General features: G+C 39.7%; 1 protein-coding gene across 2 annotated transcripts in view; it reads left to right on the top strand.

The window, feature by feature from the left end:
• Positions 1-14,056, top strand: part of PAPPA2 (pappalysin 2) — a 288,728-nt gene that overhangs the window by 223,397 nt on the left and 51,275 nt on the right. For both annotated transcript variants that reach the window (XM_017508836.2, XM_037731478.1), the window contains 2 exons: positions 128-263; positions 2,757-2,866. In XM_017508836.2, coding sequence (XP_017364325.1) covers positions 128-263; positions 2,757-2,866 — 246 coding nt within the window. The remainder of the gene's footprint in view (positions 1-127; positions 264-2,756; positions 2,867-14,056) is intronic.

Below are 14,056 nucleotides of genomic sequence, written 5' to 3' on the forward strand. Positions count from 1 at the left end.
GTTCCAATATTGTCTTTTGGTCCAGGTTCTAGAACTGGAGAATACTATGACTTAATCATACCACTTTTTTCAACTCTCAATAAACGTAACAAAACAATAATGAAGATGTTTACTTTTGATATTGTAGCTTCTTATCCTCTGCACTAAAGAGGGACTGTGGACCCAGGATTTTAAGTTGTGTGAGAATCTGCAAGGAGAATGCCCACCACCTCCATCAGAGCTGAATTCCGTGGAGTACAAATGTGAACAAGGATACGGGATTGGTAAGGATAGGAGTGAATCTTAAAGTCTGCTTCCATGTTATCCTTTTATTAAGCCCAATTGAATTTTTGTTTGTTTGTTTTGAGATGAACTCTTGCTTTGTCACTCAGGCTGGTATGCAGTGGCACAATCTCAGCTGACTGCAACCTCCATTTCCTGGGTTCAAGAAATTCTCAGTCTCCCAAGTAGCTGGGATTAAAGGGGCCCACCACCACACCTGGCTAATTTTTGTGTTTTTGGTAGAAATGGGGTTTCACCATGTTGGCCAGGCTGGTCTTGAACGCATGACCTCAGGTGATCCACCCATCTTGGCCTCCCAAAGTGTTGGAATTAACAGGCGTGAGCCACAGTGCTCAGCCCATCCAGCAGAATCTTGAATCAGATACACTGTTCTGAATAGACAGAAATGCAAGTTGACTCTTAGCTGCTTCAGTAAAAACGAGATTTATGGCAATTTTGCCGGGCCTAGACCAGATCGATTTGTGGTATTGTTTGTAATTCCAGGATGAAAGGTGGGACTGCGTAGCCACATACCATGTGTCTGCTAGGCTCCTCCATTCTCTGTGGTTGTTACTAGAGTGGAGAATTACTGAAAGGGATGAATTGAGATTCCTCTTTCATGCATCATTCTTTAGCCATTCTTTCTCTGCAGGGGACTAGGCTCCAGAGCCGTGGACAACTTCCTATTCAAGCAATTACAATTAAAGGTCTTTGTGGCCAGAGATGATTTATAGTGATGTTAACTTTGCCTTGGCTGGCCCTAAACAACATAGGAAAGAGTTGTAGCTGATGCGAAACCTTGTAAGATTACTCTTAAATTTTGAACTGTATTAGCAAGGAGTAATTTTATCAGATATTCTAGCCAATGCCAATGAGTATAATTTGCATTAATTAGGAAGCCCATTACCATTTTTCAGGTGCTCTTTGCACAGTGATGTCTTGTGGTCAGGCATAGAGTATCAGGGAATTCAGATGTGCCTCGAGTGGCACATCTTTTTTTTTTTTTTTTTTTGAGACGGAGTTTCACTCTTGTTACCCAGGCTGGAGTGCAATGGCGCGATCTTGGCTCACCGCAACCTCCGCCTCCTGGGTTCAGGCAATTCTCCTGCCTCAGCCTCCTGAGTAGCTGGGATTACAGGCACGCGCCACCATGCCCAGCTAATTTTTTGTAGTTTTAGTAGAGACGGGGTTTCACCATGTTGACCAGGATGGTCTCGATCTCTTGACCTCGTGATCCACCCGCCTCGGCCTCCCAAAGTGCTGGGATTACAGGCTTGAGCCACCGCGCCCGGCCTTTTTTTTTTTTTTTTTGAGACAGATTCTTATTCTGTCACCCAGGCTGGTATGCAGTGGCACAATCTCAGCTCACTACAACCTCCACTTCCTGGGTTCAAGCAATTCTCCTGCCTCAGCCTCCCAAGTAGCTGGGATTACAGGTGCCCACCACCACACCTGGCTGATTTTTTGATTTTAGTAGAAATGGAATTTCACCATGTTGGCCAGGCTGGTCTTGAACTCTTGACTTCAGGTGATCCACCCACCTCAGCCTCCCAAAGTATTGGCACATCTCTTTTCACAAACAGATTCTCATTTTCCAAGCCTCTAATTTCTGCATTAAAACATCATATACTCACATATCTAGAATTCTTAAGAGGGATATAGTTCTTTTGATTATTTTAAAATCAAAATATTATTTTAGTTCTTACACATAGATAGAACTAAAAAGAAACTTGGAAATCATCAGATCTATAGATGAGGAAGTAGAGAATCTAAAGAGTGTATTTTCTCTTAATATAATTTTAGGAGACATTTGGACCCTGTGTGCAAAGGAATAAAACAAGATTTTTCTGCAAGAGATTAACACATGGCCAAAGTCTCTGCTTCTGATTCTTCATTGCTTCTTCCTTTAATCAAATAGGTTTATTGGCTTCCAGTGCAATTACCTTTAGTGTAGCAACAGATAGAATAGTCCCTGGAGTAATTTTATAATTTCTGGGCCACTTCCCACCACCCACCACCACCACCACCATGTCAAGTTCTTAGGTAGTAGTTGTTAAAATTATAAGCTTCCAGGAGACCAGGTAAACAGGAATGATATTAAATATGCTTAAAAGTCATAAGCCAATCAGGTTAGACTTTGTCTAGCTAGAGTTCTGGAGGGGGCCTTGGAAGCCAGCTGGGCCAGGAGTTAATCTTTCGATTACTAGACGATGCAGAAATCCAGGCATTCCAGAGGAGGGATGATCCTGAACAAGACAGAAAAGAGAACACTTGAGGCATGTGGAGTTAGGTTGGGGCAGAGTCTCTTTACCAATTAGTATGAAAGTACCCCTACATGAACACAGTAGATGAATATCAGTCCTGCCTACAACATCATAATATGATGACCCATAATGAAAGCAATTGTTCTTTAAAAACTCAAAGATATTGATTCCTGAAAGAAAAAGAATGAGATCTGGGAAGTTCAAGTCAGTTGAAATCTTCTGTTCTTTCAGGTGCAGTGTGTTCCCCATTGTGTGTAATCCCCCCCAGTGATCCCGTGACGCTGCCTGAGAACATCACTGCTGACACTCTGGAGCACTGGATGGAACCTGTCAAAGTCCAGGTGAGGAAAGGGACATTACTATGCGCCAAAGATGTGAGTCTGAAGAGCAACGCACAGAGCATTATTCCTTGTAGTAATTCCAGAGGCTTTCAAAGCATCCTCAAAGCAAACAACCACATGGATTATTCTTAGAAAGAAGGATTAAACATTGGAACAAAAAAAAAGAGGGAAGCTTGAGAAAAAAGATGGCCCACATCTAAAGGAAAGTTTGAAAGATAAGATGGAAAGAAAGCTCAGAGACATAAGGCACAGAAAGGAAAATTACTAGTAATGAAAAATAAGACGGGGCAGGCTAGGATAAACCAAAGAAATGTACAAAGATGAAAGAAGGATGGATTAGAAAAGATGAAAATAAATCTGCAACCAGGGGAGTGCCTAAAGGAGCTGAGTAAGAAGAGAATTGCCTTTCCTTTCTCCCTCTCACACCCTTTCTAAACCTGAAATCCTTTTCCTGGGCCATCTGCTATTCAAAGTCAGTCATCAGAAAAATCCACAACATCCACAGCCTCTTCTCTGGTCTTTCTTTCCATTTGCTTCCTTTTCTATCTGAGAACTGGCTCTCCACTGAGGACTGTGCCTCCCCCGCAAGGCTCACTCCTTGCTGCTTTCTCTCTCATGCCCCTCCTAACCCTGGACCTCCAAGAGGGGTAGACATCATCCTCTCTCCTCATTGCCATTTGCAAACCCCTTTTTCTCCCTCTGCTGTAAAATCACTCACATTCAAATCCAATGTCCGCAGAATGAATCACTCACTTCCCTCAATGCTGCTGTCATCTTCTGACCTTTATGGCATCCCTCTCCTTACTTCTGAAACACTTTGGATCCTGGGGCATGGCCACATTAGCCAGCCCTCCTATCAAAACTTGCATGGATGTCGACATCTGCACATCTGACACTTCTGAAACCTGGATTCTCAGCTCTGTGGCTTCCTTTCTTCCCGCAGCCACCGTTTCCTTTCCCACTCCATCTCCCGCATGCTTTCCTTGGCTCATCCTAATCTTGCCATTGTGGCTTCTTGGCTGTTTCCTGAACATTCCAGCCACACTCCCACCTCAGAACCTTTGCCCTTGTGATTCCTTCAGCCCAGGATGTTCTTCTCCAGGAGAATATCTGCATGGCTTGCTCCTTTCCATCTTACATGTTTTTACTCAAATGTCAGGAAGGACCTCTTTGGTTATTCTATTAATATCTAACGCTTTAATTCCCCTGACACTTTCTGTCTTCCTTCCCTTCTTCATTTTTACTCCTTAGGACCTACCAGGAGTATTACATATTTTACTTACTTATCTATTATCTTCTTCTGCCATTAGAATAAAAAGTTTATTGAGAGATTATTGTCTGTTTTATTATTATATCCCTAGATCCTAAAATGATGTCTCGTATTTGATTAGCGCTCAATAAATATTTGTGAAATGGATGAATGAAAAGGAGAACGGAAAGGCTATGCAGGAGCTAAATGGAGAAAATCGTGTTGTAAACTAGTTGTTTCTTCTTAGAGTAGAGGAGGGTCGGGACGTCAGAAAGCCTAAGAGCTTGGTTACTTAATGATTAGAATGTTTAACAACATTCTTGCAAGTCTGTTCCCATCAGGTGACTGAAAGAGGACTCCGGAGATAGTCATATTTCATGCAAACATTATCCTCAGGTCTCTGCTTTTTCCTCACAGGTTAATTGTGCCTTATTATGGGATGGATTTGTGTCAAAGGTTCAAAAAAAAAAAGTACTCTAAGTGTGATTTGGGTGAGGAATGGAGAATAACACAATCCTATTAGTTCAGTTAGTCACTCATTCAACAAACATTTTCTGAGGCTTACTATGTGCCATGAACTGTGCTGAGTGCTGGGATGTGGAAGTGAAAAATAATAGTTTCTCTGTTTAAATGTTTCTCTGACTTGCACTTGGCCATGAAAACTGTTATCTGTGATGATCTCACATGGGAAAAGGCTTGAACATAGTAGAGGTGTTATGGGAACACCTAAGAGGAAGCAACTAAGTCTTCTGCTTAGGAGTCTAGTAGACTTGGGGGAAGGATCAATGAAAACTGACCAACAAGCTTTTCCTCTGGGCCTTAAACTCTGATCAAGAGGAGCACTCTAGAGGGTAAATAGTAAATGCTTCATCTGGCTGAAACCAGGTTATGTGTGGTACTGAGGGAGAGGAAGATGGTGGTGAGAGAATGAGGTCAGGAGAAGCAGACAGGCGAGATCCTGCTAGGCATTGCCTGTTCTTCCTAGGATGTCTGAGTCTCAGAACTCTGAGTGGAGGTGGAGTGCACCTCAGTGCTGAGGGCAGTGTGAGGACTGCATTGGAGTGGAAGGAGACGGCCAGAGAACACCTCCGCAGGCTCTCCCATACCCTGGCCTTTCCGGACTTTCAGTTTCACTCTCCAATCTGTTGTTAAGGTTTAGCTAAACCACAGTAGCTGGAATTACAGTGCCCTGAAAGAGCTTCTGCCTCGTGTTTCATGGTGTGCTAGATGGTCTAGACCCTTTCTTTCAGCCCCATAAACTCAGTGTGCTATGATGAAAAACTTATCTTTCTCTGTAAGCAGACAAAGGGAGAAAGGCTTGGGCATACACGAGCCTATTTTCTTTCTCTTGGGTATAAACTGAAGTAGATCCTTCTGCATCTGCTTCACCATCTACTTCACCATCTACTCTGCAAGGCACCTGTTGGGAACAGTCAAAGTTGCAGGGTTTGTGAGGCCCGAGTGCAAGCCTTCCCGTGAGCGGGGTTTCTTCCACCTCTGTGTTTCTAATGGAACATCCCAGAAAATGACAGTCCATTTGTCTTCATGAAGACAGCAGTGACATCAATTACAGAGACTTGACCCTTTCCAAACTGGAAAACAATTTTCTCTATTCTGTTAAAGCCTCCCTGTTTTCAGCTGTCCTTTTGGGGAAATTATTATTGTTTATTTACTTCTATTCCATAGCATTTTGTTCTTGTTTATATTCCTGATGCCTTTTTCAGTGCCTGGCACTTTGTAGGTTTGTTGGAAACATTGGTTGAATGAGCAAAGAAACTGTTGTAGCACCATTTTCTTTTAAATTTATTTTTAAGTTCCAGAATAACAGGTGCAGGGTGTGCAGGTTTGTTATGTAGATAAATGTGTGCCATGGTGGTTTGCTGTACTTATCAATCAATCCATCACTTACATATTAAGCCCCACATGCATTAGCTATTTATCCTGATACTTTCTCCCTTCCCCTGGTTCCCTCATAGGCCCCAGTGTGTGTTAATTTCCTCCCTGTGTCCATGTGTTCTGATTGTTCAGCCCCCACTTATAAGTGAGAACATGCAGGTAGCATCATGTTCTACTTCAGAAATAAATGGATTTTTTTCTCAGACTGGATACATTTCAGCAGCTTCTTATTGACATATCCTCGTCAATTCTAAATTGACCACCTCAGGAAAAACATGCGAAATATTTTCCCTAAGCCAGTATATCAAGCATGATCATTTATATCATTGCATTTATCATGACTATGATTTAGTCAGTAAATTCTTGATTTTTGATATACGTTGACCAGACTTGATTTTGAGGATACTGGCAGAGGAACACTAAAGACCCTGCAATAAAAAATATGTATTTTCTAAAAGCTGAATTTTAAACTCATGAGCTCTGTTATTCGCCAACTGTATAACCTTAGATAATTTACTAGTCTGTGCCTCCATTTCCTCATGTGTAAGTGGAAATAATACTGATCTCATTAGGCTAATGTGAGTATCAGATGAGAAACATATGAATAGACCTTAACTTTCTTGATGCATAGTTACTTTTCTTGATCAATTGCTATTCTTAGGAGGCAGGTTGCTTCCCCTCAGTTTGCCTGCCTCTCTCATCTGTACGAGATCCTGCCCGGCTCTTTGTAATTTTGGTGTATAACTAAACTATATGGTTTATCACAATTCGCAGTAATGTTAGAGATGAAATTGTTTTCCTGGAACTCTTGAGGCTTGTATAACATTTTCATGTGAACAAAGTGAAATAGTTAAATTAACTGCTTCCAAAATATAAGAGAAGGGTTGAAGTAACTTGTGAAATGAGTCTTGTCCTTACCTTAGAAGGATTATTTGTTTCTGGGAAAATTTCCAGCAATCAGAATTTCAGACATTGAAAACATAATTAACAACATCTTAATGTTTTGTTGAACTCCAAATCAGTACCCTTTATGCCAAAAGAATACCAAGTAGTAAACCAATGGTGAACACTAATTATCACAGAGTAGCAAAACAAGCTGTTACCTGTGCTCTTTCACAGTTATTATGTTAAAGAATATTGCTTATAAACAAACCTTGGAAGGGATGCTCTGTGTTTAGGAAATTGCAATTTTATAGCAAAATGAAAACAAGAAAAAAGAAGTCGCTGGATGCAGTAGAGCTGATGATGAGATGGTTGCCCTTATGTACCTTGGGGCCTCTAGGATGAGATTATGCACCAGCTGCAGATGATCTCATGATTGCTATTGTTCTGTGCCACTCAGCAGTTCATGTGGGGTGCAAAATCTAACCTTGTTCTCATAAATAAGAAGAAATGCCTCATAAACCAAGGCAATTTATTACATGAACCACGTTGAGTAAAATTCTTGTAACTCAAATTGACTTATCTTGGGAGTTGTTCCATATTGTACTCAATCTTAAATGTTTGTGTCCTTGAGAATCCCTTGGGCAGTATATAAAAAGAAAAGCAGGATTCCAGCCTTTGGAAGGGCTGGAGATGCCTTGGAATGTGCATCTTTAACAACCACCTTAGGTAATTCCACTGTAATGCTTCCAGAAACACTACTATTACAAAATAAAATACTGACAATATAAATATTTTAAGTACAAGCACACCTCTCTGGAGCATGGCTCATTTATTTAGTAAATGATGCTTGCTTATTTCATGAAAATTCCTGCTATCTGCTATATTTCAAATGCCTTTGAATCTGGCAAGAGTACAGAGCTATGGATTAAATTGCATTATTTTCTCTAGTCTGCTTCCAGCGACTTCATTCTTTGTAATAAAAAATGACACCTTACATTTGGAGAACACTATATTGTCTCCAAAACATATATGTGTGAAAAAAAATATATATATACACACATACACACACATATATATTTGAGTCTCATCACAGACCAATAAGCTAGGAAAGGAAGATCGTATTATCTATATTTTACAGTCATGTTAGATGTTGTTGGATGACCTGTTCAATATTGCACAGCTGGCAAGAAATAGAAAAATAAATGCCACCAACTTTGCTGACTCTCAGTTCAGTGCAGTACTCCCTGCCTCACCCTGTTTGCTATTGATATATGTTTGAGGTAACTTGCCTACCAAATAGTCATTCCTCTCATCCATGAGAAGCCCCTCATTTCCATACTCCTCCCACCATGAAGTCTAAGAAAAATAAATTAAAAGAGATATTTCTTTATATTACTATTTTTTTTCTTATTGTGAAAAAAATTGTGTTTGTTTTTAAAGAACAATCAAGCATACTTTTAGATGCCCACGGAGTTTATTTGCCTTGCTCCAGGCGTTCTGCTTTGTATTCCTACAAATGATGCCTGGCTTATAGAATAATATATTTTTTATTAAAGGAAGAATTTCTGAGGTTTTAGGCAGTCTGGGGTTTTGATGAAAAACATCTCGAAGTAGCAACTGACATAAAAGGAAAAATGAGGTACTCCTGGGTTCAAATACAACGTTACTTGCTCCTTGGAGCCTCTGTCTGCTCATCTATAAGAGTGAGGATGTCTAGCTTGCATGCATGGTTGTGATTAAATCTAAAATAACACATGTGAAATGTCTTGCATAGTTTCTAGCACATAGTTCTTAATTAAGTAGAAATGAGATTTCAGTTCACTTAGTAAAAATCTTACCCCCTGGAAATATCTTCCATCCCTTAAAAGATACCACTAGCTATCTCCATGCAAAATAAAGAAAAATAGGGTTCTATAGTTTGTGTGCATGTTGTGTGTTTGTGCACCTGAGTGTGTGTACAATAATGTCTGGGTCATTTGTCTTTTTTCTGTCTCTCTTATATACTGAGCTGAGAACGGAACTAATGGCTATTCAGTGTTTCCTATTGGAACACCTCTGGCAGCAGAAGCAATTTCTAAAAGCTTTTTATTGTGAGACTGAGAAGAGAGGAAGGATGAAAATATATCACTTTTAGATGTTTCAAGGGCATGCTGGATGTGAGAGACAATAGGTAAGGGTTTGAAACTTTCAGATGGACTTTCTAGGTACTTGCCATTGCAATGGTGTCTTCCTCCTTCACCTGTTACACACGGGATCTAGACCCTTCTGGTGGGGTAAGGAGTATACTGACAGAAAAGAAGGATGCCAGACAAATCCATGCCTGCCAGCTAAATCCATGCCTGCCAGCCAAGGTGACTAAGCAGTGAGACCTGGCAGTTGGAAAAGGCGGGGAGCAGCCAAATTGTGCTGATGCCCGTTGCTCATGCCCTCATGTGCCCAGATCAAAGGCTTCTTCTGCCAGATGCCCCTGCGCCGGCACAGAAACTCCTAATGTCCAAGGCACCTGTACCCAGCGAGTGGGAGAAGCTCCCTCAGGCTTTCACTAGAAGTACTTTTTCATTTTCTCATCCCTATTTTAGATTCTTATTCTTTCTCTTCTTTTCTGCCATGCTAATCCCAATTCACCAGTAAACTGCAGGAGTGTTGAGGGTGGAAATGATACATTCTCCTTCACCCCAGGTATCTCCTCAGTGTGGGATTCATCTCATCTTTTACTCAGGAGGTGGTGGCTGTGGGAAATCAAAGGGCCCATAGAAAAGAATGACTACCACAGAGCCATTTCTCAAAGAAAACATTTTGTTTTCCCAAAAAGGCTATGTTAAGTTGAATTTTAATGATTATTCTTAAACATTGTGTCAAGAGAGTGTTTTATTGTATCTCTGACTTTAAGATAGGAAAAATTAATGTTTTAACTTGCAAAGTAGTGGTCCTTCAAGAAACTGATTTCAGGGATTTTTTTTTTTTTTTTTTTTTTTTTTTNTCCTTTCGGTGTAATGTTAAGGTGTTTATTTGTGATCTTTGTTCTTTTAGATGTACATGTTTATTGTCATAAACTTTGCTTTTACAGCTGCTTCTGCCGTGTACCATAAGTTTTGGTATGCTTTGTTTCCATTTTTATCTCTACATATTTATAAATTTTTCTTGTAATTTCTTTTTTTTTTTTTTTTTGCACATTGTGGCAATTGTTTTCATGAAAATGTGTTTTCCTAAATAGCATTTTTCCTTCTGAAGTACAAAGACATTCATCATGACATCTCATTTCCCCTATTATTTTGCTTCATAAATTCCTTTTTCCACAGAGTAAACAGCACTTTTTTTTTAATACGATAATTATGAATTACTGAGGACCAAATAAATGAGATTTTCTTGTGGCTACATGAAATAGGTTTGCAAAGAGCCTTTAAGACTATATGAAATCTCTCTCAAATTCCCAGCTTTTCAACAGAATTCATTAGTTATGTCAACTCTTATCGTTTCTAACTTTGTTTTCCCAAATTGTCCCCCAAAACTTAAATAGTCTTAAAATCAAAATGAATGGTTTAAAGAGAAGAGAGAAGCAAGAAGAAAATGAGAAGATAATACCTTGTGGGAGCCATAGTTTCCAACCAAATGATCTCACTCTCCCCTCTGGCTCTTACATTGAGCCCCGCCCCCATAGTGTCCTCTTGGTGGGTACAATTGTGTGTAACAACCCCTGTGACACTGGCTGCAGATCATTGGAGATTCAGACATGAGGCATGGAAAGGTCTTCTTTTTCATCATTTTTAAGCATGGAATCATTCCCTCTAGGCGTGAAGTGTCTCATCACTAGAGGAGAGTAGACAAGAGAGTCTTGGAGGAAAGGGGAGGAAGAACAGAAAAGCAAGTGGCAGGGTAGTGTGCTATGGCCCAAATAAACATCCAAAACAACACTATTATTTTACCCAGGAGCACATACATGTAGCAATAAGGAAATTATCACAAATGTGGACATTGGCAGAACTTTGTGACCTGACGTGATTAACAACCCATTCTGTCAAATAACTATCCTAATAAAAAAATAATTGAGCAATTTTCTGTTAGCCCTTATTGTTGGCTATCCTTGAGTTTTGTGACCTTTAACAAGACATTTAACCAGGCAACAGCCTTCATGCTGACTTAAGACCATCCTTATAACCCTTACTTCCCTTCCCTTCCCTTCCCTCCCCTCCCCTCTCCTTCCCTCCCCTCCCCTCTCCTTCCCTCCCCTTCCCTCACTCCCCTCCCCTTCCCTTCCCTTCCCTTCCCTTCCCTTCCCTTCCTCTCCCTTCCCCTCTTTCTCTCTTTCTCTCTTTTTCCTTTCTTCTTTTCTCTCTCTCTCTTTCTTTCTCCCTCTCTCTCTGTTTCTCCCTCTCTTTCTCTCTCCCCTCCCTTCTTCCCTCCCTTTCTCCTTCCTTTCTTCCTTACCTCCCCTCCTTTCTTCCCTCTATTTTTCTTCTTCCTTTCTTTTCTTTTTCCCCCTTGGTTTTTAGCAACTTTCAAATGGTCCAGTCAGGAGGAAATTTTTTAACTAATTTTCTCTTAAGTGTTTTTATGTTGGAAAATTCAAAACAACTATGTAGCATTGGAAATCAATCATGCGAGAAGTTGCTTGGTAATAGCATAATTGCAATAGTTGCAATAACAAAGTAATGCATAGATTTGCAGTTGTACAGTAACAAATTCAGAATATTTGTTACCAATAGGGAGGAAGGAAGTATAATGATATTGAAGGGACATATATAGGAGACATTAATGGAATCTACTGTGACTTATAGTCTGGAAAATGTTAAAAATTTTGATAAAGTTAGGCAGAGGATATAAAGTTTTTTCTATTGTTATAATTTTCAGATGTAATATATATGATTGTAATTTTTCAAAAGTGTTCCAGAAAATAAAATCAGCCAGGCATGGTGGCTCATGCCTGTAATCCCAACACTTTGGGAGGCCAAGGTTGAAGCATTGCTTGAGACCAAGAATTTTAGACCAGCCTGGGCAACGCAGCGAGACCCCATCTCTACAAAAAAATTAAAACTTAGCCAGGCATGGTGGCTCATGCCTGTAATCCCAACACTTTGGGAGGCCAAGGTTGAAGCATTGCTTGAGACCAAGAATTTTAGACCAGCCTGGGCAACGCAGCGAGACCCTGTCTCTAAAATAAATTTTTTTTTAATTAGCCTGACACGGTGACACATGCCAGTAGTTCCAGCTGATCAGGAGGCTGAAGCAGGAGGACCGCTTGAGCCCAGGAGATTGAGGCTGCAGTGAGCCATGATTGTGCCATTGCACTCCAGCCTAGGTGACTGAGTGAGACTGTCTCTAAAAATAAAATAAAATAATAAATAAATACGAAAATAAAATAAAATGATTTCACCACTCACCAGGAGCCAGCCCTTCTCTGCCCATCTTACTGCTTTGCTTTTCTTCCTGTTTTACAGCCCTCTTCCACCTCAAATGCTGCCATAGAATTGAGTACTGAAAGACATTTGAAATTTCCCTCCAATTATAATCACTAATGGCATATTAGTGGCATATACATATATTTATAATGGCACAATACATATATTTATAAATAGGGAACATCTTTATGAAATAGGTGACTTTCATAGGAGAAGGCTAGAGATGCAGTATCATAATTAGTGGCTGGCAAATGCTTATAAAACTTCATCTGTCTGTAAGTCACTGAGATAAGAAATAGGAAAGGTAGGTATCCCTAAAGGGTTTTGCAGTCTAGGAAGTGATATGACAGTACCACCAACTTTTGCAATTTCTGTAGCAGTTAAGGAGACTCATCAGTATGAATTAGTCTCAAAACTGAATTATACATCATTAAAAATCTATAAGGGTGGGTATTGACTCCTTTATTATGAATTTATTCTTCAGGTATACTTGTACATGATTTATATACAAGCTTTGTTTGTTAAAGCAAACGGCTGAAAATAACCCAAATATTCCTCAACATGGATCCGATTAAAGATATGGAACTCTTTAAGGACGTTAACTAGGTTTATGGATTTTCAGATCCCCTTGCTCACTGGAAAATCTGACCCATAGTGAGTGAGTGAGGTATTTATACATTTGGTCTGAATTGAACAACTGACTGATTAGGGCGGGGAACTGGGGGTCTCTAGTGAATGCCCTTCTATGAGAAGAAGTAAAGTTCTCATGCATTTGCCTTTTAAACGAGAAATTATATTTTGCCATTGCTACTATCTGGGACCCCAAAGTAGTGCAAACCATTGATATTTTAAATAATAAAATGTATGACCACAGCTCAGTAGACTTCCAGTAGAACCTGCTTCAAAGCATAAACAAGAATCATTTATAGTTAACAGAATTACTGTTGATATGCAAATGGTTCTGCATAAATAGCTGTAAGTGCAGGAGAATAACTCACTTTTTCAGTAGGCTGAATACTCCTGTTGTGTTTACCTTATATATTTGTTTTGATAATTCTTTTTTAGTACAATAATGACTTAAGCCAAGTCACTTTCTAACAATATATTGCAATGTGAAGTTTTGAATATCAAACTTTTTAGGATTTGTACTATTTATTTTCCCTCCAGAGACGCTGTAAGGGAGGAGTTTTCACTTTTAGCAATATAACTCCAGAAAAATATTGCAGATCCCCCTTCTCCTACCTGACTATGAGGTATATATTTATATACCTGCATATTAGCATATGTAAATGTCTCCAATCTAATGATTACACATTGTTAGCATTCTAAAATTCCTGTAGGTGCTCTCTCAGGTAAAGCTCCTATGTTGACATGTATTGTTTTTCTTCTGACCGCATGGAATTTCAGTTGGACTGATTAAAATGCGAATATGCAGGTCTGCAGAAGGGTGGGTTGGGAGCAGGCTATGGAGAGAACCTTCTTTTCTCTTTGAAACCTGCTATGGGATTTTCTTTTTTCCTTAGAAAAGCATATTCTTTGAGGATATTAAAATATAAAAAGAAAAACTTATGTGAAAATGAGTTGTTTATATATATATTTTTTTCCCATTTATTTTATTGCATTTTAGGTTTTGGGGTACATGTGAAGAACATGGAAAATTGTTGCATAGGAACACACATGGCAGTGTGATTTGCTGCCTTCCTCCCCATCACCTACATCTGGCATTTCTCCCCCTGCTATCTCTCCCCAGCTTCCCACCCCCCA

The sequence above is a fragment of the Cebus imitator genome, unplaced genomic scaffold (assembly GCF_001604975.1).
Source record: "Cebus imitator isolate Cc_AM_T3 unplaced genomic scaffold, Cebus_imitator-1.0 Scaffold402, whole genome shotgun sequence".
Classification (NCBI taxonomy): domain Eukaryota; kingdom Metazoa; phylum Chordata; class Mammalia; order Primates; family Cebidae; genus Cebus; species Cebus imitator.